Consider the following 27,920-nt stretch of genomic DNA (forward strand, 5'->3'; position numbering starts at 1 on the left):
ACTTATAACAATTGAAAATGAATTTCATTATTACATTGGAATTATAATTCAAATGTGTTACAGAGACATTCAGGGAGTCTAAATTGTCATTATAGTCAGATAGTAATGGAAAATAATGTGTTTAAGAGTCAAATGACACACATTCATTTAAAACTGCAAATTACTCCAAGCTTATACACTATGCTCTGTGAACACAGTCCTTCATAACACATACACCAAAAGATGGTTTTCATCTTCTTTTTCCCTTCTCCTTTGACAAATATTTGCCTTTCTGTGAAAGCCTCCTGGAGTCCCCAAAGATAAAGTTCTATGTACATAGCTATTATGATACATAAGTTCTGTGCAGTAATTGATTGTTTATACATTCAAATCCTCTACTCGGCTACACAGTTCTTGAGAGCAAGAACAATGTCTGATATTTCTATTCTACCTCCTAGTTTAAAAAAATACCTGGTACAAAATAGACATTTTGAAACTTTTGGTTGAGTTGACAAATAACAGCATAAGGCATGGCCATATAATTTGAAAGAGATAATAATCAAAACAAGGAGACTAACACTTCCTAAATGCTCACCACGTGGAGGTACCGCTGTTTGCAGGTTTTGATTTTACTTCTCATAACTACCTTATGATGTTGACACCATCATTATATTTCCTTTAGAGAGAAAAAAATAAATAAAACTACATCATGGTAAGTCTCACGACACACCAGCCAACAAACAGAAACTCCTCTACAGGCACACAACTTGGATTTGGCTTAGGTGGAATTTAGAGCCAGGCACCCTGCCTGCAGGGTCCATTATGCCAAAATAAAAGACTCTGCTGAGCAAAACTTACAATGACACCTTCAAATAACAAAGGGTGACTCCACAGTGACAGGAAATAGTTGTTCAATGGTATATAGGACAAGAGCAGAAAACAGGTGTGCACAAAGCTAAGAGGCCATTCCACCCATGGGTGGAAGTGCATCTGAGAGGTGGCATACAAAGGACATTTGCTCATTAAAAGCAGGCAGCAGTATTGGTATTTAAATATGCGGCTGGGGATCTGGGGAGTCAAGATCTGTGCCTACCACACCCCCACACTTGAGTCATAATTGTGTTTTTCTGGCTGGCAAAACCAATTTCGGCCACAGCCATCAACATCGTTTGCCCATTTGAAACCACTCAGGGAGAACAGAGAGATAAAGGTAAATTGTACGCTCTCTGAAAGTCTTAATAAGTTCCTGGTAAATTAGCCCTCCTCTCTCTCTCTCAGAGAGCTCAAGAAATTCTTAAACTTCCACTGCCAGAAATATTTATGATTGTATTATTTCGTTTTCTTCTACCCACTTTCTTTGTGTGTGCTTTGCATGAGCTTTCTCCTGTCACCGCTGCGTTACTTTAAACCCTCGGCAGTAATCTCTGCCATCTTCCCTCTTTGGCCTCACATTTGTGGCTTCCCTCCTATGTCTCTTCTTCTCTTTCTTATCTGGGAGAGCTTGTGTATTCAGGATGTTTTCCTTCCCCTATTCTTTATTTTTTTGATTAGCCCACATCGTCTTTTTCTAACTCTAGGCATGCTCATTTCCTGGTGGCAGATGCTGTCAATCATGACAATACTTAGCATTCTAGTCCCCAAACACAGCCCTCGTGCAGTCCAAGAAGAAATCTCTCTCTCTCAGTCCTTGAAGTGAAGATCCCACACTGTGGACCTCTCTACCCGTGAGTATCTAAACCCACCAGGCTACCCGTGAGCTAGGTTTTTCATTCTGTAAACCTTATTAAAGTGATTGACTTGAATGGTTGAGAAATGAGATCCATATTAGAGATGAGAGACCCAGTAAATGAGGGAATTGGAGACCTGGAGGAACAAAGGGACAAAAGCTCAAAAGAAGACTTCTTAAGGGAAAGGAAGGGTCAACAGAAGGGATGTTTGAAGGGGAAGGATTTCAGCCCTACGGCTTCCCTTAATTTCCTCAGGGAAGAAAAAAGTGGTTTTATTAGAGGTTCATCCACAGTGACTTTGTTTTCCTGACAGCACCAAGAGGAAGCTTGAGGCAGATCTGATATATTGTAGTGAAACAACCCACCCTAGTAAAAATGGCAAACTTCCTGTAGCCGCCAGCATTCATCTCCATCCATCACCAGAGCAGTATGGGCTAGCCACTAGAAACAAATGTTCTAGATACAGTATGTCAAACACCGGGTGATGGAAGTTTGTGAGAAACCACAGGGAGTGCGCTGGAAGCAAACGGACCAGAATGTTGAAAAGACCTCTGACCATTTTCCACAGCAGAGCATAACTTGGAACCAACCTGAAATAAGGCATTTGACCTTCATGAAAGGGTAATAGATGGGCATCTAACACCAGGCCAGCCAGACTTCAGAGATCATGAGCTCTAGAAAGGACAGCTGATGAGGCAAAAATAAATACATAAATAGGTAGAAAAGTAATTTTTTTTTTTAAAAGTCTACTTCTCAAAAGTTAAGCAGTTAGTCTATTACATATATTTGAAGAATGGTCGGCTTCTGAGAGGTATCCTTTCATATTTGAGAATTTCTGATCACCTGAAAATAGGGGCTACCTACCTTCCTGGAACCAGTCAACCACATTAAAATTACGCAACTTTCATCAATCTTCACAATATTTGGAGACTAATTTAGGCAATCACAATCTTAATTAACTTGTTTAAGGTAAATAGAAAACATACAATTATATGTGTGGGTATGTGGGTTTTTTTTGTTTTTTGGTTTTTTTAATTATTGTAAACAAATGGGATTCGTGTTGTTTCTCTGTTTGTACATGGCGTAAAGGCATACCATTTGTGTAATCATAAATTTACATAGGGCAATGTTGTTTGATTCATTCTGTTATTTTTTTTTCCCTTCTCCCCCACCCCTCCCACCCCTCTTTTCCCTCTATACAGTCCTTCCTTCCTCCATTCTTACCACCCTCCTTATCCCTAACCCTAAGGTATGTGTTTTTTATATAAAGATTACTTGAAAAGATTACTCTGGACTTATCTATCACTTTTCTATTTGTCTAGCTAGTTACTTGCATATTTTTCTTTAAAACATAAATTTGGCCACAAAACTTCTATATCATGAGCTTAATAACCTGTAAACTTCATCCTTATAAAGTTACAACTTAGGATTTTTAAACCACTCATCATGTTTAATATTTACTATATTAGATTGCATGTGATACAGACACAGTGTATTATTACCAATGAGGGATAACATGTGTGATGTTGATTAGCAAGGAACTTGCTTCCACCAAAAATTACTAAGTACTACTTAATGTTGTGTAATGTAAAACAATAAAATACTAGTTAATGTTATCAATTCTGAGAACTCAGAAAAATTAGGTGATTTGGGGAATTAATAGAAATGAAGGGAAGGAAAAAGTAAGTTTTTAGAAGCCATGTAATGACCACAAGTCATTGCCTAATTCTGATATTATTTAAATATTTTTAAAAAATTGACTACCTAAGTTTTAGAGACACACGGGTAATATCCAATGAACATCAAAGAGGTACTTATTATATGTAATGTACATATTGTGCTAAAATTGATATGGCTATGGTTTTATCAGCATTTCTTTATGAATCTTATAATAGTTCTTTGATTTATAAAAAAATAGTATGGTGTACTTGGCTGCTTTGGGTGGGTGTGGAGTACACCCAGTGCCTTTTGGTTTTATTTCCACTATTTTGCCAAGCCCTGGAGTTCCAGAAGGTTCTCCAGGACCACCTTGAGGCACCAAGGGAGGTATCTAGGAGCACTGCTCCTGGGCTAAACTCTTGCTTCAGAGGGCACCTGTCTATGGTATTCTACAGTTCATTTGAAACAGAGACTGAAATAACTATTGGAAAATCAACCAGAGAAAAAATATAAGTGTGGCATGCTTTTTTGGATTTTTTATTTATAATGCTCAGGAAGAGAACTGAACAATGCTCAATGGACCTGAACAGTATGAACACTCAGAAGTACCCAAAAAGAATCAGAAGAAATGATCTTTCCCTTTAGCTATGGTTTCTCAGGCTAAGTGTAGAGTAGTAAGCATTTATTCACTAAAAAAGGGCATGTCCATTGAAGTTTGGGAAATGCCACTACTACTATGTCTCTGAGTTCTCACATGACACTTCTTTATGAATGAAACATACATTCTCTTTAAAAGATTAGAGGCAAACAGATGATCTTGTGTACAGAGGGACAGATAAAAGAGCTAGGGGAGAATGAGCAAGTGTCAAGTGCCCGCCAAGGGAAATGTCATCGCCCCCTTTGATGTATTATACAATACTCTAGTTCCCCTTGGCCTTGCCAGACAATGCCGGGTGAGTGCTATGCAAAGTCCTGGCATTTTAAATATTAATCATGCTCTCCTTAGTTAGGAAAGACACAATTATACATTATGGCCTAGAAATGACTAAAACCTATGGGATTCTTTACTGTCCTTGTTTATTCACTTGAAATAATTAATTATAATTAATAATTAACTTACAATTAAATTATAATTGGACTCAGAGAAATTAGTGAGTCCAAGTTGGTTTTAAGGACACCTCCTTCCCAAGTTCCAGCCTGGGTGTCCCGAAACCCACCCTACATTCAATTCAAATACTCCCCATGTGCTAAACACCAACTATATACCAAGGTCCTATGCTCAGCATGACAAAGGTTACAAAACTGATCAAGGCACTTAATCCCATTTAGGATCTTGTGTTCTAAAGGGGAGGTTAGACATCATCAAAAACAAACATAATGCCTTATGATCTGATAGAAGAAGTGGTATTTAAGGTTTACTTTTGAGACTTCACCATTTTAGCTTTTCTTTTACCAGTTGCATGTAACCTCAGGCAAGTCACAAAACTCTCTGGGATTCAGTTTCCATCTCTGTTAAAAAAAATGAGTAGAGTCTGAAAATCCCCCCACTTTTTTTTAGGGTCTAATTCCATGATTCTTCCTGAGAAAAAATTGTCTGACCTATCATACATGCCTCTTTCCTGTCCCAGGAAAATGACAAGAAGAATTAAGCATGCCCAGGGCAAAAAGAGACAGCGAGTCAATAATCAAACACTTATTTAGAAAGTGTCACATACAGTATGGTAATTAAAACCTAAACATCTGGAGAAAATGCAAACAGTGTTTAATGCCGGCAGGTACCAAGAGACCTGCAAGAATGATCAATGTGTTCTGTGGAGCGAGGGTCCTATTTATAGGATGAAAGCCTTAGAAGACTCTCAGCAGGAATGATATTAATTAAGAAGTGATAACACAGATATGAGAAGGAGCAGGGGAGCAAAAGGGGCCCAGGAAACATAAAGAACAAATACCATCTAGATTTTTTTCTTTGCGGGGAATGTAGTGTGCAGAGACCCTGAGGATATGATAACTAAATGAAATGGCTGTTCTCAGTTTTGTTTATTTTTTTCCCTCTCTCTCCCCATGAATTCCACGTGGGGTTTTGTATTCTTTAATCCTCGAAGATGCTATGCAACACCTTGTGAAGCGAGAGCAGGTAAGGTCAGTTGTAAAATATTGGAAAGGCATCACCGATAGACACGCAGGGTAAAAAAGAAATTTTCTTTTTAGGCAGAATACAAATAAACTCGAAGAGAATTTAAGAGCGAGACTGAGATTTCAACATTGATTTTTTTTTTCCTTTGCTATATTTGTATTAGTTCTCCCATCCCCCCACCCCTGCATCACAGCTGTTGCTTTCAGGTACAGGTTAAATCATCTTTTCTCAGAGCAGACTATACGTATGTAGCCAATAAACCTCTGGTGACACAAAGAAGCCACGGAATTTATCATGAAGTGGAAGTGGAGGAAATATTCTCCTTCTAAGGCATGGTGACAGATAGTTAGCCTGCCTGTCCTCTGGCACTAGGACCCACTTGGTCTTTTTCTTTTGGGCCTACCTCTTATATCAGAGGCCAGGGAATAGGAGCGAGGGTCCTATTCTGCAAGAAGGTAGGAGTAAGCCAGAATAACACCTAGGATCAGGCTCTCTAGATCTTCTAGTCAAGATTTCCTAGACTGACACTGGATGAGAAGACAGTTTCTAGTGTCAACTATCCAAGGAAAGTTGCTGTAATTTACAGCAGAGAAACGGACAATGGATGATCATCAATTTAAACAGTAAATTAGAACCTGTTTTATTCTGGACTCTGATCCCAGTAATGCACTTAACAAGCTGCCTGCAAAGCCAGGACACGGTGCCTGCTGTCTGAGGTACGATGATTGAAGAAGAGTTGTTCTTGCCTTTGCAAACACCTAAAAATAGCAATAAGGACGGGAAGACAAACAGGCTTCTGGGAACGCAGGCAGTTACGAGGATGTTGTCAGTTTCATTTTAGTGGCTCCCACCAGTGTGAAAGCAGAGAAAACTCTCTGGTACAAAAGATGTTAACTTGTAAGATAGCACCCTAGAGATCTGAAAGAATTAATGTAGCCCTTTAAGGAGCCTGCCCTTTTCACGGGAGGATAGCGGGAGTCCTAGGAGAATCGAAGCAAACCTCAATGCCTTTGTCCTCTATAATTAATAGAGCCTGATAATTCTTTCTTCTTCCTCCTCCTCCTTCTCTTTAAACATAAACTCATATTGATTGGAGCAAATATATTCACACTTTAAAATGCTGTGCAGGTGCTATCTCTTTGGTTCAAAAATGTCCCTTTGTGGGGGTGGGGGGTTACATATTTCATGGTGATAAATTCACCTCATAAGTAGAAAAACTGTACACAAATATACTGCTATGTCTACTTTATTGATTTTCGCACCATTGTAAAGACCTTCATCGTCCTCCAATATATCTTAAATCTATCAGCATCTCAGAAAGTGACCCTGAAGGCCTCGTTTATCTGTAGAGGAAAAGATCCCTTGGTTTAGGTTCACTCATAAACATTGTGATTTAAACAGCACAGGCCACCGCTGCTTCTAGAGAGCAACAGGCCCAGAGAAAGCTATTCTCTCATAGCTTTTCTCTCATAGTCATGCACAAGGACTTCTCCCTTTCTGGAACTAGGTTCTACCAAGTCAATTCAGATCAGTTAAATACCCCTGGCTAAATGCCCTTTTCAAAGTCCTCCAAATGACTACTCATCACGCATGCAGTCTGATTAGTGTCCATGTGTCTAACTGAGTGGATTCCATGGCAGGGCTCTTTGCCCTACCATCTCTGAGTTCCTTCTAGTCTCAGGAGCTACATCAGGGCCTGAGAGTGTCACTCTTCAAATCCAACTCCCGTGAACATCCTTAGTCTCAGCTACAAACAAGCCTATAATTTCATTCAATATTTGGCATCTTCATTTTTAAAATTCATGTTCCTTTCAAATAGCATCAATAAACCAGACTATCACTAGATTAGAACAATTCTTAAGACTCTTCCATATGTAATTCTTTTTGTCTTGCCTATATCATTGTACAAGGGTAAATGACTCACCCAAAGTCACCTGCTAGTTGGAAACAGATTCAAGGCAGAGAGGTAGAATTCTGTATCTTAGTTCAGGGAATGTTCAATCATAAAACATCATACTGCATTCACTACTAAGATACAGGATTTTGGAGGTGGGATTGTGGTTTGTTTTTCTATTTGTCCTGTGGTGCAAAGCACACTGTATAGCATAGAGTTTGTTGATTGCTAAATTAAATTTACTAAAAATGTGAACTAGAGGAAAAATCAATAGAGATTATGAGGATTAATTCAAAGCCAACAAACAACTAAATCTCATTACAGAAATAAAGGATAAAGGTTCAGTTCCTCAGTTTAAGTTTGTATACAGCAGATCAAAATTGTTTAGGTTTAATTATTGATGATGGGTCAATAAGTAGGCAGTAAGGACAAGAGAGGAGTGTTTATGATAGAGCTTTAATTGTGAGCTTGACATTATTGAGCTGTCTTGTCTGGTACTGTGGCCATCACTTACATTCAGTTATATAAATTTCAGTTAATTAAAATTAAATGAAATTCAAAATTCTTTCACTTAGTTATACTAGTCATATTTCACATATTCAACAGTCACAAGTTGTTAATGTCAAGAGTATTGGACAGTTTGGAGGGACATTTCTATCACTGCAGAAAGTTCTACTGGATACTGCTATTTATAGGGGATAATCACTACTATTGCTTCCAATAATTATATGAAGCAAGAGGAACAAGATGATAAGAAAGGAGAATAAAGTGAAGAGAAAACACTGATTAAGCCTTTACTGTCCTGTGCTAAGCACTTGCAATGTCTAATTTCAGATAATTCTTATAACCTCCCTTGTGGGGTAGGTACTATAATTATCCCCATTTTAAATTTGAGGACACCGTTCTTACAGAGATTAAGTAAATCACCATACTTATACATTTGGTAATTGGTTTAGCTGGAGTTTTACCCAAGCCATCTAAATTCAGAGTCTATGCTCAACTTTTAAGTTATGTTGCATTTACTGAAGCATTAGAAATGTTTAGAGCCAGAGGGAACATTAAACTTCACATCAATGGTCCCTAATCCTAGATATGTATCAAAAATATGTGATAGTCACCTGAGTCCTAATCCAGAGCATCTGAGGTGGAACCAGGACTGGCAGATTTGGGACCACTTATTGCAGTCAGAATTGAGAATGTTGCTTAAGAGATAGTAGCATTTGCCTTCCACAGTCCAAATGGCAAACAGTAGAAACTACCCAAGGTCATGATAAGTATCTAATGACAAATTGGAGATGAAACCCTAGCGATCACAGAATATGGTTTAGGACATATTAATGAGGAGCACTATTCTCTCTCCTCATGGATACTATTAGTTCATGTAATTTCTGTGACACTTAATGTCAGAGTTCAGAATTTGAGAGCTGGGCATGATGGCATAAGCCTATAGTTCTAGCTAATTAGAAGGCTGGAGCACGTTCAACACCAGCCTGGGCAGCATAGCAACCTCCCCCCGCCCCAATATTCAGAATTTGATAATACCAATTTATAAAAATGCCACTCTTCTTTTGAGACAAATGTCTTTTTTCACTTAAAATCAGACATTTTCTTTCTGAGAAAATAAAAACTCTGAAGAATAAATGGTCCTTCAGGGAAAGATATAATAAAGTGGAAAAATTAAGATGCCCAGGGAAGAAACCTGGAATCTAGTCCTGATTGTGCATAGAGCTTTGAAATACATGCAAACCACTTTCTTTCTCTGAATGTGAATTTCTCATCTGTAAAATAAGGGCACAGAGGATTATGACCTCCAAGGTTCCTTGCAGCCAAGACCCAGATCAGAAGGGACTAATCTCATCATTCTTTCCAGGCTACAGTCTTCTGCCAGATGCAGTACCTCCTTCCTGATGTTTCTATGTAGCCTGAACAAATTTTAGAAATGAACCCCCCCTGCCTGTTGTAGGACTATGCGTTCACTGAAATTCTAGTTAATAGATTTACCCCATGTCAAGGAAAAACAGGGCATCAGATGAAAATCCGTCTTTCCTCTGTCTTGTCTATTCATATTCTAATTCTTGTGACTGGTCAGTGCTTTTACAAGACACTCAGCAGCATACATTCAATAAGACTCATTCCATGTAGCTGCCTTTCCCAAATGGAAATGATACACCTACCCCTTGCCTTCCTACATTCACAGTTGCTGATTCCAAAATCACGATGTGCCAGGCAATTCTACACCTTAACACCCAACAACTCATCTTTACGTCTCTAATCGCAGTTTAACTGCAAAGGATTTTTAGCTAGCTAGAGAGGTCAGCCAATCTAGAGAGAAGTCACACCATGAATCAGTAGCATGCTTAATATACATTTCTTACCTTACGCTTGTTGGTAGGACACACGTAGAGATAGCTCAAGATTGTCTTCAAACCCACTTTATCATTCAGCTTCTCATAGGTTGTCCCATAATCAGTTGACCTGTAATTCATAGGAGGCTTTAATGAGGACAGAAGTACACGTCATTCAGCTGCTTGTCAGTATAATGCATGTTTTACGTAGTAGAATGGCTCTCAGGAGGTTTCTAAATGATTCATGTAGTATATAATGATGCTTAATTATGTACACAGTAGCATCATGTGAGTGGTCAGGATTTGCATTTAAATTGAATTGGTAAAAATTAAAACTCCATCTCTCTACTGCTCCTTAATGTACGCACTTTGCATAAAGAATGTGATTAATTTAAGAAGATTAAGAGATGAGGGTGTTCCTCCAATTGACCAAAGTAATAGACAGTTTTTCGGCTAGATATGACATTTCTGAACTTTTGCTTTCTCTCTGGCACAGTGGAAAGCAGGTTCTACTGATTTATCTACAAACTGAGTTTTCTTTCATGAGTCATAAGATATACGGTGGGTTAGTCCCTTCAAAGGTCATTCAGTCTTTTTCTATTATTTAAGAGCAAGGAAATGTCTTAATAATAAGTGAAATTTCACAACCTTCTCAAATGGCCTTTTCCAGTGTTAAGCAACCCAGAGTGAGCAGAATGTTACCTCTTGGCACTGAAACCATCTTTCTTATAGATTCTCTTCTCTTTATTTAGCCACTGATCAATAACTTATGACTTCAGATTGAATACATGGGTTTTAATCATCATCTTTATGAAATTCTACATTGTATTTTGAAAATTTAATTCTGGTCGATCATCATGAAACCGTGTACAGTAGGGAATGATAATCTGTGTTTGAAGAAAGCAACTGGAGACTATAGGTAACTATTCAACAGTGACAGTCGAGAGACAGTAATCTGGGATTTTTATCCTAAGCCCTAGGTTGTTTTCATTTTATCTCAACTTTTTTTCTTTTTTTTTTTTTTCATTTAAAGAATAATTATAAAATTTCCTCTTGGTCTTGTGTCACAAAGCCAATTTCCTATGAAATTTATTCAATCATCCACATCTGTGAACCTCCTTAAACATACCAAATACTGTGCTAACTGCCAGGATGTAACACACAGGCCCTCAAGTATTGAATAGGTAATTTCAACAGGCCAAAAAATAAAGAAATAGTTATAAAGTGCTAGACACAATGACAGAGAAGTTAATAATACTTAGAAGACAAAGTTGGTTTAATCGAAAAAGAACAAAAATGGGGTCATTTTAATTTACTTCTGATCATGATAAAAACTACAAATTCCTACAGGTCAAAATGACAAATAGAGAAAGTTTCTTTTAACAATCTCAGTTCCATCCACAAAGAGCACCACTCAGAACCAGACACTAGAGCAAGAAAGCTGGATAAAAGTATTGCTGGAATTAAGGATTGATTCTGCCTTGGAATTCAAGAGATTTCATCCTAAAATTTATACCCAGATGGCAAATGAAAAGTCAATATTTTGAAGGACTTGGATAACATTCCATATCATTGAGGACTGGAGTATTATGTAAAACTTCTTGCAAGAACTATGAAGCTTGACAATGGACAGGAGTCTAAAACCAGGAAGCAGGGTGAGAGTCATAGACAAGAAGTCACCTGGCACAAGGAAGATACCTAACAGGCTTCTTCAGGACCAGTCCCCTACACTACTACAGTCATGTGAACATTAGCTTGAAGGCCAAGAACATTTGAATAGCATCCCACATCTCTTTCACAGATCTTACTTGTGAACCACATTGAGACTTCTTAAAATCCTCTTCCCACATCCACCTTTCTTTTCTCAAATTCACAGCAAATGTGAGGAGATTTCCTGCAACTTTCTAAAAAATATCTGAGATTTCTTTCCTCCCTCGGTCCACTCTTGGTGTTGGGCTTATTTCTCATCCTCGCCTTTCTGGGCCAACATATTCTTTCTACTAAGACTTGCTTGTCTCCTAAATGTTGTTGACTTTTTCTAGTTTTTTTTATTGTATAGTTTTTCTTCTATTCAATATCTGAATAATATTTACAAATTCAAGAACAAATAAACATGCAATCTCTACTTGAGAGTTGGTGGGAGGCAGATGAAATGTATTCATGCTTCTGCAATAATACATTTTGCTTACTGAGGTGGAAATAAGACAACTTCATTGGATATGAGGGAATGGATCAAATTTTCTAGGAAAATAATGGAAAAGGAGGCTAGAGAAGTAGAAACAGTCTATAGAGACTGTAACAATGAGTTTCTTACTATTTCTATTAATGAGTATATTTACATAAAAATACTATATGCTACAAAGGCAAAGGAGGATTACTCTTTAAGTATTCTGTAGAAAATCATCCTCATTGTGTGTGTGTACATGTTCACACACCCATGCACATGTGTGTATTTAATTCTAATCCCAATGTGAGGAGATGATAATGGAATGAGTGGCACAGATTTGCATTAGATTATTTTTTCAGAATTGATCCTGTGTTATTGCATGCTCTAATTATAGCATAACTTCTCCACCAATCCAGTTTCTTCTAGATATCTGTCACTATTTTTTGTACTCTCTCTCGCATCTTGATTTTACAAAGTTCAAAGATTGAACCAATATTGTTAATTCTCCACTCCAGCAGACCTGAAGGTCTAACTATCATGACTTTTATAATAAGCAATTGACAGAAGGAGAAAAAACAATTCACTTCACGAAACCAAATGGTATAGATTGGCAGTCATCCAAGGGTGTTTCACAGTTAGAATGAGAGTGTTGGCGGGTGTTATGGGTAGAACTAACAATCAGTTGGCACACATTGATTGACACAATGGTACAGGAGTGAAAATATTAAACACTTGCAAACCAGCTGGTAAAAAGTTACAGCAAAAAGCTTTCTGAGCAGCTGCTCCTATACCCTCACCATCATGGACTATCAGGTACCTTGTGGGTTTCTTCACAGTCCAGCAAGCAAAAGATTGAGGACTGGCACAGTAGAAGTCCTCAAAAACTTTTTCAGACACCAAGACCAGCATCAGTGCTGTTTGGTCCATGTCCATGACAATTAGCCAGCATCCAGGTCGGGGAGACAGTGATCTTGGTGTGGTCCTGCATCCTGAAAGGAAATTACTAGGGCCCAATAGCATCTCCAATTCACAGTTATCAGATGCCTCCAGTTATCTTCCTGTGGTCAACTGTGGAAGCCAGAGTCTCCTAAAAACAAGGGCTCTGAACCAGCAGAGGAGAAAGACAGGTTGAGCAGCAGGTTGACCAGTAAGCTCATGTACTGTTTGTTAAGTATTTGAAGAATCACCCCTAGGCATAGGGGAAGGAATATTTTCCAAAATCAAAATATCTGGAAATGCTTGATTAGGCAAAATTTAATGTTCCTTTACTTCACAAATTTTCACAAATTGTATTATTCTAATCGGCACTGAACCTCTTACATGCATATTTCATGTAGCATTTTCCAAACACATTTGATTATAGGATCCATTACTGAATGATACCAAACGAGATTAGTGTTCTGAGCAACACTATTTGGGGAAAGGAATACCAAATACAAAAATGCAAAAGAAATAAATGAATCTTGGCTTCATGAGGAAAAGAATAAAAAATATTTAAAATAAATAAAATTTGCAAATGAAAACACCAGTCTGTGCTTACCATAAAGTGACTACTATTGCAAAGGAAAAATCAGAAATAAAAAATGCAAAAAAAAGGAAGTGTTCTTATAATATGAATCATGCACAGACCCATTTAAGATGCAATTACGAAGTCTTAAATTCTCAACTTGTATCATTTTTTGAAACATTCCAAAGCAAGCATTTTTATCTTCAGGCTTTGTAGGTTGGCTTATCTATAGATTAAAAACAAAACTTCTTTCAACACCTAGACTATGCTAGAAAAAATTGAAAGTTTAAAAAAAAAAAAGCAGCATTCCAGGAAAATAAATATGTAAGTGATTAAATCAAAGCTGCCTCCTTTTGCTTTTGATCTTTAATCTTTATTCTGCTCTCTTATAAACTTCTTAAATAGTGACTTTCAGAATATTTGAAAGCATGTCTTTAAGTATTTACTAAATACACACAACAGAGACAAGTTGCTCTGAAGGGTGGAGAAACCACATCAGAGGCATCCCACCTGCCTTCCAAGATCCTATGATCTTTCTGAGATGGCAAAATTCCCCAATACACTTGCAGAAGGGATCAATACAGGATATGCCCAGTTTCCACAAGAAGTTGCAGAAATGAAATATACAATTGGGTCTCTTGTAGTCTGTATGCAATCAAACGAGATACTAAATCAACAGCATTTTTTTTGTAAACTCAATTAATCTATAAAAATCTTTAGCACACAATGAATCAAAATGCAGTCTGTAAAAATAAAAAAATTTTAAAAAGAGCAAAGTGAAAAAGAAATCCTTAGCACATTGACTAGCACACAATAAGTAACCTATCAGTGATGGTTTTCATTATTTGTTTTATATATTTTTTCTATTTCTTTGTGTTTTTTAAAATTTTTTTTCTCAACATTTACTTTAGTGGGTTTTAACCCATAAAGTGAGTCCACAAAGAAAATTTCAATCACTGAGCCTTATTTTCATTTAGTTTGCCATGCAGAAAAGGCATTGATAGAACTTTTACAATATCTTTAAATGCAGCTGAATTTAGTCCATCACATTTTGAAGGAAATGGGCTAGTAGTTTTGTGTAGGACTTGAATCAGAAAGTTAATGATAAGAACTAGAATATGAGAGTTGAAGACTTAATGTTTTGCTTCTATGATAATTTTGTCAGAATTCCATTGCTGTATAGGGTATCATGCTTAAGAAATCTAACAGATAAAATAATAAAAAGGAGCCTTCACTGGGTGCTTACAATGGGATCCAACTTATCACATGCAGAATTTTGTGATATAAATACTGATAGTAATCGCATATTACAAATAAGGAAGACACTTTAAAAAGCAAAACCAGTCATGTATTCATAAATGAACATAGGAAAGTTATGTCCTACTCAGTCATATATAAAGAAAAAAGAACAACAAAAAAAGCAAAACCAGTGGGCACAGTGGCACATGACTATAATCCCAGTTGCTCAGAGGTTGAGGAAGGGGGATCACAAGTTCAAAGCCAGCCTCAGCACTTAGTGAAACCCTAAGCAACCTAGTGAGACCCTGTCCCAAATAAAAAATAAGGATGGGCCGGGGATGTGGCTCAGTAGTGAAGTGCCCTGAGTTCAATTTCCAGTACAAAAATAAAATAATAATAATAAAAGGAAAACCAACACACCTAAGGCCAAAGTACTTGGAAAGTACAGTTAAGGTTCTCATAACTCAACACTGCTTCCTGCAGAAATTTCTGCTTGTAAGCTTCTCCCCTGAGAAACTCTGATTTGGGGGCATCTGACTGATGGTCACTGCAATTTGGGGAGCAGCATTTGCCTTGAAACCTTATTCTCCAAATGGTATCAGGACAGGATGTCAGTAAACTTTCCATTTTGCCCGCTTTTTACTTGTTATTAGGAAGGCATGGGGACTCTAAGCTCCCTACATGCCAAACTAGAAACCAGGAGTTCACCCCTCTGCTTCTCACCAAGAAACATCTGCCTGGTACCCATATCCTGACCACTCTACATGCTATGAGGACAGTGAACACAGTGTTCCCCGGTCTCCAGGACAGTGCTGGCACATAGCAGGTGCCTTCTCCATGTGAAGGGTGAAGCTGTGCAGGCAATCTAAATGACACACTGAACCAGGAAGCACTGAGCTGCTCCTTCAATAAGGCTTTAGAATGTATCCAAATGTTTTGAACCTCTTCATCCCAGAGCCCCAGGGAAGGAAGATGCCCTATTCCAGACACATAGAGACATCCTGCCAAGGTCACAAAGCAAAGACTTGGGCTATAGAGGGAGGCATGGGGCCAGGAAGCATCAGGGTATTACTCAGATCGTTGCCAATGAGATACCCTGAAAGCAGAACAGTGCTTGCCTCTAAATCATGCAGCCGCGGCATCTGCGTTTTGTTTCTTTCCTAAAATCATTAAGAACAGCCACTTTCATTGCTCCTCCTGCATTTGGTGGCATAAAAATAGCTTCCCAAGCTAAAGGCACATGGGCTGCCTCGCAGACTCTGCTCCTTAATAACTTAGGACGCATGAGGTTACAGCAGTGAGAATAATTTAGGGTTTGGAAAATGTTTGCGAGTGAGTCGACATTTAAATAACTTCATTATCATTCATTGACAGATTTTTTTAACCTGTCAGTGCAATTGATATTTCTATTACCATGTTATAACAAACCCCTGCACATTTTAAATACAGTCACCAGATTCCATTAGTCTACCCACTGTCAAGAAAATATCTCCAAATCCATTTTTCATAATACCTCAAGAATATAATAGGCAATCTACATCAAACGATGACGTGGGGCTGAAGGAAATTGTCTGCTGCTTTCTAAGGATTGTGCCCTGAAATATGTTTGCTGTCAGCCTAAACATATAATTTAAATGTTCTGCTCAGACATTATGGTACAGCCTGAGCTGAAGGATCATCTCTCTGTTGCCTGGACAATCTGAGCTTTCCAGGTTAACTTGCAGAATTAGCTCAGGGGGTTCAATCTTGCATTTAAGGGAAGTCACATAAATTTGATATAAAGATATTTTCATTCTGCCATACTATATGAAATTTGTAATGAAACAAAAAAGTTTATTTTTTTTTAAAAGAAAGGAACAGGTATGTGTTGTTAATAAGTATTAAAAGTTCTGATCTTTCTGTGTCATTATACTCCTCCCAAGGTTTCTCCTTATGCTGTATTCTTGATGTTTCTAGTCATAAAGGACAGTTGAGATAAGGAACTTTTATAATGTATTTGATTGGAGTTTGTGCATATTTTTCCAAGGAAACAGTGGCAGTGTAGTATTATCCAATGCATTGCAGTAGCAATTTTTCTGCTATAGGTAATTTTTCCCATGATACAGAGAACATTAAAGCTAACAGGTATACTTATCTCTGACATGTCTGAGAGACATGTCTATTTTTAAGTATAAAAAATATCCAACATCACTGCAGATATACGGATCTTTGACTATTTTGTTTAAAAAGAGGGAAGGCAAGTAATTTATGCAGAGATCACCTATTTGGCTTTTTAGGAACAGGTAAGAAGTAGACATATTATCCTAAATTAGGTAGAGGTTCATGACTTCATTCTTGCACGCATGCACACACACACACACACACACACACGTTTGCCTATCTCCATTGTCTGCTCTATGCACCCTCCACTCCAGTTCTGTTTTCATGCCCTAGGACACACACTACTATTTCTATTTGGCTAGAACTTTTGCAGCCTTATAGATAAATTTACTACTAGCTCCTTCTCATAGATGCAGCCTCTCTCATCTCTCCACGTCTTTGTGACCACAGCATCCACTGCTAAGCAAACAAGTTGGGTAGCTTGGGGGAGGACAGAGAACATGTATGGCTTCTCATCTTTTAAAACTATCCTTCAAAGTTATTTTCCTTGAGATGCCTTTCCTGACCATGCCAATCAACTAGTGGTCTTTGTTCTTCTGACACTCCAGACCCTTGAAGAGTGTACTGTCATTGTTGATGTTTACAGGGTGTTTTTTTTTTGTTTTGTTTTGTTTTGTTTTTGTGTGTGTGTGTGTGCACACTAATAGATTCCAGTCTCCAAAAGCAGGACTAGTTCATATTTAGCCTTTCACCCTTCTTCCTATTGCAATTCATTTATATACTTCAAAGTTGGACTCAAATATACCTTCCTGCAATGAACTTCCTCACATACCTCTGCTCTACAGATTGACACTCTGCTTTGTACACCCAGGTAACTCATTTAAACCTCTCCTTCTTGATTTTCATATTCTGTCATGTCTCACAAATGCATGGGTCTGATCTCCCTCCAAGTGACCAACTACCAGGAAGCAAGTGCACTCGTGATTAGTTTTCTGCGTCTTACAAACCACATAGAGCTCAATGTGGCTGAATGGAATTGAACACACTACCCTGAAAAGTTCTCTGCTATCATTGAAAGTCTTAGTTGCAAAAGTTTATATTAGATTGTTATAGTACTTTTGGGAGTGTGGGGGAGCAAGAAAACATCAGGACTCCTTGCTGAGTTTGTGTCAGGCAAAGATAATTATGAGACATAAATATTAGAGAATTTAGGGATTCATTAGGGAAGAACATATACAAATGTGTATGTGAAGTGTATTATATATTGAATTAATTTATTAAACATTATGCAGAAATATAGCTATGGAAAACATACATTTATCAGCTACACAGGGCAAGATAAATTTGGGAGGGGAGGGTGCATATCTGTTAGGCTTCATAAAATGTTTTGTCTTTTGATACATGCCTAATCCGCAGGCATTTCTGATCCAACTGGTACACCATTCATCACCATAATGAGGTCAAATTTTCATAGGCTACAGCACCCTATACCCATAACTTACTATGCTAAATAGTTTGTGAATTATAGTAGCGAACATCCATGGAATGCTTAATACATACCACGTTCTGGGCTGAGCACTTTACCAGGATGACCTCATTTCCTTCTCACAAACACCCTCTGAGTTAAGTAGGATCCAGATTTTACATTTGAGGAGACTAAGACTTCAGGATCAGTGACATGCTCATTGCCACACAGCAATAATGAATCTGGCCTGTATTTAAACCAAACAAGCATGCTCAAAATAGCATGCTTGATCCATTCAGATGCCAGAAGATTGACAGGAAAACAGAATAGAGTATCTGAGAAAAATGGAATTTCCAAAATGGTACTCCCCAAGTTTAGATGATGTATACTTCCAACAGTGAACAACTGTGGTTTGTAATATGTATTGGTTATCATCCTAAAGTCAATTTTGTATTACAGGGAGGACCCCTTGCCAAACATCTAATAAATTAAGACTTCAAATACATTGATGACAACAGGAACTATTGCAGATTTTCCCTCCAGCCTTGAAGAATGCACTGCTGCAGACAGGAGATGGCAGAGGTCTACCTATTCCTTGTCTTAGGACCCACATTAGAAAATGAAGTTGTGCGGCAACTGCTATGGTCATGTTCTATTTCTGCCAGAGGGCTTCACTCTCCTCTCCTCTCCAATGACATTCAGTTGGCCTAAGGAACCATGTGATTGCTCTGTTCTTGGAATATGCAACATAAATACACTATTTATCAAATGAAGCCAAGAGTTACTTGGCCCTCCTAGCCCTTCCATCAAAGCTTACATAGGAAAGTTATGAAAAATGTATTCTGAAAGGACAGCAGCTGAACACTTAGCAGGGACAATGGAATTTAGTTGCTCCTCTGATAGTAAAATGACTCAAATACCCTCAGTTGTGTAAGCTGATCCCTGAGGGTCATGCTCTATGTTCTAAGGTCAATTGGTTAGGTGCTATTTTTTCCCCATAGACGATGGAATCCTTGGTCTCCTATGATGGGTGCTTACCTGAGCTTTTGCTACCTTTATTTTTCTAAAGATTAAATGAAGTAGATAGCGAGTGAATTACTCCCTCATCTGTAGTTGGAGAAGCCTGGACCTGCTGGTGTCTAGTATTGACCATGACATTCTAGAATTCCAGTTTGGGGAGTTTTAGGAACTCAATATCAACAGTAAACTCTACAAGGCCCTTCTGAGGAGCCCAGCTTATAGAAAAATACCATCCCAAGGTCACTGGAGACCACACCAGTTGGATGTGAAGGCAGGGTACACTGTCTATTGCAAAGGTAAAGTTATTACATCAGACAACATAGTTGGTTTGTTATGCACATCATCACTCTGCTTGAGAACATCACCATTTTCCCCCTATTACTTTGAGGAAAGCTAAAACTTCTAGAGAGAGATTCAAAGTTGTTTTAGAAATGAATTTATCTCTGTTCAATGTTTTAATTTCTTTTTTTTTCCTAAATAAGTTTAAACCCAAGTCTAATTATATATTAGACAGAAATGGAGTTATCCTTATAGAAACACTTATTCTCCTCCATCCCAACCTATGCACCAGTTTACCTCTCTTTTAGTGATTCTTTAACTCCTTCTTACAACTTTGAAGATCAATAAAATACAGTTTCCCATAAAAGAATAAGTTCACCTCTCTGATTCTTCAGGGGAAGTAACTGAGACCTGAGTAATTTGAGCATTTTGTTAAGATCAAAGTCATGAAGAGAACACAGGTTTTCTGATTTTCATGCTGAGATACTTGTCCAAATTTTATGAGGGTGTCCAGAAACACCTTCATCTCATCAAGGAAAAAATCTTATAAAGTCTAACTATCTCAGAGTTCACTAATATGTAAGAAAAAATGGTGATGCTATATCTGAAAACTCCCCCCTCCAAGGGGGCCACCGCTGGTTTTATACAAATTGATTTTCACCCACAATTAAAAGGATTTACAAAAATAAGTCTCCACCATCATAATTAAACAAGCAATAAAACAACTAAAATAGACAATGCAATCAGTTTACAGAAGTAAGGGCAGTGAGGTTGCTAATTATTTGTAAAGGAATAGGAAGAACAGCTTGGTGTCCAGGAAAGCTGGTCGCCCACCAAGCCCACGGTCTGGAGATACAGCTGGGATCATTAAATAAATTTTGTACCATCTAATTAAAAAAAAAACAAAACTCACCCCTCCAAATTAAAAAGAGGCCTAGATATATTAAAAAAAAATTGTCTTGTACACATAAGAATTACACCATACTGATAACTGATCATTCATGAGAAGACAGAATGGACATCAAAAAATATTAAAAACCACAAATAAGTATAATGCTCAGAGAATACTCCATTGTATTCCTGGAGAAGTAAAAATTTTTAAAGCCCAGAAACCAGTCACAGATCTCCATCCACTCCCATCTGCATATAGAGTCAACCCACAGACAAAATCCATTTCAAAACCTGGGGGGTTTGGCTGACAGGGATGTAGCTATACCACACACCATCACTGTGGGCCACACTGGCAACTGTCCACAAGTACCCAGGAGAACTACTGGGTACCACTTGCCCCCAGATATTCCAATTTTTGAATGGAAAAGCTTCCAGCCCTACACACAAACTTACCACAGTCATTTCCCTGGATTCTCAAATGCTTCAAGATGGACACACTATAAACAGAAGCACTGGATTCTTCTTGGTTTTGTTCTCTCCCTGGCACAAGAAGAATCTTGTCCATTAGTAACTGATGCTGTAAAATATTCACCAAAAACCCAAAACTTTGATTCTTTACAGTCAAACATATGTGCAGCCTGTTTAGAGTTAATGCGATTATTAGATATTTGTTGTGGCAAAGTAGTGGGATGGCCCCTTTGGGCACTCACTCAGCAACTACTTACAGTGAGTCTCCCACTCAAAAGCAGGCCTTGCTCTGGCACTGGCGATAAAATAAGGAGAGAAAAGAAAACATACACAGTTGGTGTTCTTATGAGCTTAAGTTCTAGTGGGAAGGGAAAGACTATCAGCACTTAATCAAACATAAATAATTTTTCCAGAATGATAAGGATAATGAAAGACAGAAAGACAAGGTATAGCGCTTTAGGTAGCACAAAGAAGTTCTCCCTAAGGATACTTTTCAGAATAAATATGAATGATGCATCTGGTCCAGGTAGAGGGAAAAATCAAGGGCACATGATAGGTCCGAGCAGAGGGCATGTGACATGTGACAAGGAGGTGAGCGTGTTGGAGCAAAGTCACCAAGAAAGGTAGAACTGTCATAAAGAGGGTCACATGCCAAGAGAAGAGTGCCGAGACCACAGGGAACCACTCAGGTCATGTGAAGTCACTGGAGCTTCCAAGAAGGGAAGAATGTGATCTTACTAAGGTTGGGGTAGAGTGAAGGTTCTGGAGTTGCACTTGGGAGCATGGTTCCTTGTCTGCAGAATGGGGAATCATCATGGTCTCTGCGCCACAGGATTGCTGGAAGGACTAAACAGGGTAACTCGCCAGGGAATTCTAGGCAGGCAGCAGACAAGCACCAGCACATGGCTCACCGTGGTGGTCCAGCTGCTCCATTCACAACCATGTGCCTCCAGGGAGCAGTCAGGAGACATCCTTTGAAGGTCCAAGGAACAAAATTACACAGGACATGAATAAATCATTGACTTGGGCCTGCTTTGCTATCTTAAATTCCCAAAGGAGAAACGATAAATAGATAATGTGTACATGTACCATTACACAAATGGAGTGAATCTACATCGTGCACAACCAGAGAAACAAAAAGATGTACCCCATTTATATACAACGAATCAAAATGCAGTCTGTAAAAATAAAAAAAAAGTTAAAAAAAAATCAATGGAAAGCGAAGATGCACTGTGATTGCTTAACATTAAAATAAGTTCCCTAGATGTATATTCCTAAGGAATATTGAGCAGAACATGTGGATAACAGTGAGAACTATATTATTTTAATATTAGATTTTGAAGTTGAAAATATTACAAACTTGAAAACCAGATTCCATAAAGTATCGACACCCTTGGATGGAGTTGAATTGGAAACATATCATTGTGGAGAGCATGAAGTTTCTGATACCATGACCTACCTAAATTCTTCCTAAAATATTTTGGCTCTATAACATCATATTTTTAGCCCCCTCCCACCCCAGAAATCACCTACATTAATTTTCTACATGCATTCCTGCTTTTTACATTCCTATTTTTTTTTAAATTACAATTCTCTCATTCTCTCAAAAAATAATATATCCTCCAATTCATCTCTCCTTTGAATAGCATTTTCGATTTTCAAAGCTGGCTGCAAGTCTTAATAGCACCAATAACTCCTTCAACTCAACACCTTTGTATTTCTCTCACTGCAGAACTTTTAGTGTTTATATGCCTACCATATAAGAAAAGTGATTAAGGGTCACCCTTCCAAGAAGAGTCAGTGCCAGGGCTTGTCACAATAATGGGCTCTGAAGTCGCCAATGCAGACTTTGCCAATGACCTGCTGAGTGACCTTGGGCAAGGTGCCCAACCTCTCTGAGATATGTTTAATAATGCTGATTGACCTCACAAGGTTGCTGGAAGGAATCACTGATCAACACTGATTGTCAAACACTTAATCCATACATAGCATTTTCTAAATATTTACTGATACACAATGAGCTCATTGCATCTGAGGACCAAAGAGATCTGCATAATCACAGGAAACCTTGAACCCCATAAAACTGTTTACTGTGCCTGAAGTGGTTATTTTTTCTTAAATATCACCAGCATTCTAGGATGGTTTGGTTTTCATATTCTAACTGAAGGAAATGAATCAGATCAAAGAATCTTTAGGGGCACCTACTAGACAAAAGAAAGATTCTAGTCCATTACAATGGCAAAATTATGAAGTGCATAAACCACTGAACTTATCAATCAATGAATCAGATGAGAAGAGTACAGCATAAGACAGAGGCTAATCAGGGCATTGTGGATAATATAAAATAAGCAAGGATCCTATTCTCAAGGAGCTTGCATTTTAGCCTAAGAAAAAAATGCATCTCACCAATTTAACAATTGCTTTTTCTTGTTTACATAAGTATTCAGATGAATAAACAGTGTTGCATTAAAAATGACAGTGGGGTAGCTACTTTGTATCGTATGGCTTTGGAAGATAGATCTGAGCAGATGACATTAATGGAGAGGGAACTGGCTACGCACTGGAAGCAGAGGTGACCATAGTGCAGGGGATTCTAGCTATGCAGGAGAAACCACAAGAGTCCCGTGCTTGTAGCACAGAGGGTGAGGAATACCAAGAGGCAGGCAGGGGCTGGCTTTGCAGGGAAGAAGTTTGGGTGTGACAGTGTAGGATGGGAAGGCACAGGAGGGAATGACAGTAAGCAAGGAACTGAGAACATCTTTAAAGGGTCATTTTGGTTGCTGTGTGGAGAGTAAACTAGAGTTGACAGAATTAAAAAGAAAGTAGGGAGATCAGTTAAGTAAGTGATAATGATGTCTTAGACTAGGGAGGAGTGCCAACAATCATCCCTTTTTTTTTTTTCTTTTTGGTAGGGAGTTATTTGCACAAAAATGGAGTCATATGAAATTGTTTCTATTTATAAATCCTATTTCTAGTCATTATTTACATTAATTTTTAGCCATAAACTTATAACGATTTCTTCACTTTAAGCTCTTCTGTAGCATAATTCTGATTTAATGCCTGAGTCTTCCGTTGCATTTAGAAGTAGGCAATTCCTGAGACATTCTGGTGAAAGATACACTGTAAGGGATGTGGCTTCTCTGACATTGAGGGTGCGGTTTTTATAATCAACATGAATAATTCAGCAGTGTATTAGTTGTGCTTTATTATAATCATTTACTTCAACTTGAACTATAGTTTGAGAGTTATGGACTCTTTTTTTTTTTTTCTTTAATCAGCAGAAGCTCATCCATCACTGTGCATCCCTGAGATCTACCAGGATATAAAACTTGCTATTTATGGCAACAATTGTGATATGAAATGAGAATCAGTATTTTGTTCCCCTGGCATCTAACCTTAGGTCAAGCACAGGATCTAGAGATGGATTTGTACAGGAAGTGAAATGAAAACCCATAGCTAGAGATTAATGCCGCTCAGGGTGCTCAAGGGAATGCCCTTTTTCTGGCTGCTTCCCAGAAGAAAAATGGTCAGTAATGTGGAGTATGTGTCAAAGCTACACCGAGGGGTAGCAGAGGGATGACAGACAGGATGCCCAAGTGTGTCAGCATCACAGTGCATAAGCCTAATTTTCTCAAAATGAGTTATGATCTCCCAAAGTCCTGTTCAGAGATTGCCTTGGGAAAAGAGTCTCCAAGACTCATTACTTAATTCACTCAATCTTCAGCTGTTTATTGAATATTATTTCTGTGGTTAGATCTGCTCTAAACTTCTCTCCCATTACAGTGTAACTTTATATGTCTCTTGCAAATACCACACCATGGACATGGATGTCATCAGTCTTTGTAGTCTGGGATGGGTAGCTGTGGGTATTTTCATGTCATGAGCAGGTTTCCTGGAGCAAGCTTCCTGAGGACAGACTGCCTGGGCAGCTACCTTTGCACAGAGCCTCCTATATGGCGTAAGTGTTTAGGTATTGACTTAATGTTTCTGATAAAGATGAGCCTAAGGAGAATCACTATAGAAATGAAGGCATTTCTACTATTGTTTGCTATAAAACATGTTTGGAAATGCTAAGGGAGACCCTTTTCTTTGCCACACCTGCATTTTTGTACAAATTCTGAATGAGAACCAATCTTTCCCTAAAATTCAGGGAAAAGCATCTCAGGCTTCTTAATGGCATTTAGGGGGAAAGATTCAAGCATCAGTCCACTTTTGAAGAAGTTGAACTCTCCCTATTCTAAAAGTGGGTATCACCCCATGTGAAAAACATGAACAATGTTTGGTGTGTACAGGCAAATGCATGGATTTGATTTACACAACATGATGGCTTTCTAGGACACAAGGTGTTAGAATTCTAAAGTAGGATTTGGAAATATTCAGGTCCTGAAAGAGGCAGTCCCCCAGAGAAGCTTGTGAGCGACTCCCCTCCATAGGTGAATAGCTTCAAAGTGTGAAGAGCTTCTCTCATGCTGTAGTGTGGAAAAAAGGAGCAATGAGAGAAAGCAGTTTGAAAAAAGTAATGTTGTTTTTTCCTGTAATTCCTTGCAAAGTACACTTATTGACATAATTTCTGATTTTACTGATGGTGAAAATAACGCTCAGTGAGCTGAAGGAGGTTTCAAGGTCAGTTTGACTACACAGTCCTGACTTATAACCTCTACTTATCCTACCTCCCTAGCCTAGTAACCAGAGATGAACGTAAGATGGCTAATTTCTACGACTCACTTCCAGACTATGACTCTTAGCATCGTATAAGTGACCAGGTCATATGTGATTGGGATTTTGTTTTTGGTAAGTTATTAAAGTTTTCTGAGCAGACACGGTTTCCTTTAAAGATCCAGATATAGCCAAATATTTCCAATTTGAAAAATCCCCTCACCCTGACAGTGTTTCTCAGCTGGGTTACTACCATCTTCTAGGGATCTCTTTGTAAAATTGTGGGTATTTTAAAACTATCATAATCATTAGAGTTATATAACATCTGGGGCCTTGGGATTAGCTATGTTCTGAATGTTTGTGTCTTTCCAAAATTCAAAGGTTGAAACCTAATCACTAATATGATATATTAGGAGGTAGGATTTGGGAGGTGATTAGCTCATGAGGCTGGAATCTTCATGAATGGAATTAGTGCCTTTATAAAAAAGACCCCAGAAAGCTGCCTTGTCCCTTCTTCAAAGGGAGGAGCCACAGAGAAGGTAGCATCTGCGAATGAGAAAAGGGGCTCTTACCAGACAATGAAGCTGCCAGTGCCTGAGTCTTGGTGTCCCACCCTCCAAGATCATGAGAAATATTTTTTTTTTATTTATAAGCCACTTACCTCATGGCATTTTGTTATAGCAGTCCAAACAGACTAAGAAAAGAAGACAGATATCGCCTATGACTTTCAGATTCGCCAAGGCTCTCAGGTGACTAGGAAAAAAATATTTCTAGAATCAAATTTGAATTTGGATTTAAGCACTTTTTTTCATTTTAAACATATACTGTTTTCATGGGATATGTCTCCTATGTAATCTAAAAGACGACTGTACTCTTTTTTAAAATTTTACTGATAATTTTATCAAGAATGAGCAAAGGTGAGTGTGCCATTTCTGCATATCGCACACTTCGCCGCTCCCACAATCTCATGGAACTGGAGTCACCATCCCTGCTCACTAATCAGTCTGCATCACAGCTCTTCTGACAACTCAGTTATTTCTAATAGCATAATGTCTACACATGTTTGAATACATTCAGTTATTATACATCTTCCTCTTTTTACCTGTCTACTACAGGTGCTGTGGTCAGCAGAAATTTTCTTCCTCCTCCTTAAAAGATATGATTCTCTAATGAATATTTTGATTTACACATGGCAAAGCAAACTTTGTAGATGCATCTGTGGTTATTAATCAGATGTCCTTAAAGTCAGAAAACTATCCCAGATTATCTGGTTAGACTCAATGTAATTTCATGTGCTCTTACAGGTAGAAGAGGAATGCAGAAGAGGACATTAGAGAGACTCAAAAGTGCAAATTTTCTTCACACCTTGAACAAACTTGCAATTGCTGGGTTAAAGTGAGAGAGCTAGATGAGAAGGGATTGGGTGGTTTGTTGGAACAGCAAGCCCTAAGCAGCAAAGAGGGTTCCCCTGGATTTCTTATCTGCAGAACTAGATAGTTCTGTATGGATGCTCTTTTAAGATGCTGAATGTGTGGTAATGTTTGGTGGCAAGAGAAAACAAAGTTTCAAAAGGTATTAGTTCCTAGAAGGCTGATAACAGCAGCACTGGGCAGTTGATTGCTAAGGTGACTATGTAAAGTTTGCAAGTGTCCTTCTTTGGAACCTGGGTCAGATACCTATTAGGCTTCAGTGGAAGTCCAAGTGTAGTCCTTATGCACTACAGTCCCATTTTACTTGTTATAAAACTGTGTTCTGGTCTTCCTGACACACTGTGAGAGGAGTTAGCACACCTTGGCCATCTTACATTTAAAAATGTTAAATCGTAAACACTAGCTTGGGAGTTAAGAACTATAAAATAGGGCTGGGGTTGTGACTCTGTGGTAGAGTGTTTGCCTGGCACATGTGAGGCACTGGGTTTGATCCCCAGCACCGCAAAAAATAAATAAATAAATAAATAAGTAAAATAAAGGTATTGTGTCCATCTACAACTAAAAATGTATTTTTTTAAAAAAGAACTATAAAATAATTTTTTTGTGGTTAAAAGTAACAACAAAAATTCCTGGGAAAACACTTCTCGGTTGATGAGTTTCTAAATATGTCATCATTACAGTGCCAATTCTTCAAAGGCTGGTCTGCTGACATTGGGTGGCGGGGGGACAGGTGATTAAAATTCAGATTCTTGATTCCTTTCCCCAGAGCTTTTCATCCAGTGGACACTGAAAGTGTTCAGAAACCTACAAATTAATAAGCTTTCTACAATTAGGTCAATCTATTTTGGGAAAAGGTTTAGGTAACAGACTTATGTGAAGGGAGTTTGAAACTCTACAGGATGAACAAGACACAGGCGCAAAACAAACAACAAAGCAGAAGAGAGAAAACAAAATCAAAGT

General features: G+C 38.2%; 1 protein-coding gene across 6 annotated transcripts in view; it reads right to left on the reverse strand.

Annotated features, from left to right (window-relative positions):
• Nucleotides 1-27,920, reverse strand: part of Sorcs1 (sortilin related VPS10 domain containing receptor 1) — a 470,846-nt gene that overhangs the window by 209,077 nt on the left and 233,849 nt on the right. For all 6 annotated transcript variants that reach the window (XM_047552963.1, XM_047552962.1, XM_047552961.1 and 3 more), the window contains exon 3: nt 9,769-9,868. In XM_047552963.1, coding sequence (XP_047408919.1) covers nt 9,769-9,868 — 100 coding nt within the window. The remainder of the gene's footprint in view (nt 1-9,768; nt 9,869-27,920) is intronic.

This window comes from Sciurus carolinensis, chromosome 5 (genome assembly GCF_902686445.1).
Source record: "Sciurus carolinensis chromosome 5, mSciCar1.2, whole genome shotgun sequence".
NCBI lineage: Eukaryota > Metazoa > Chordata > Mammalia > Rodentia > Sciuridae > Sciurus > Sciurus carolinensis.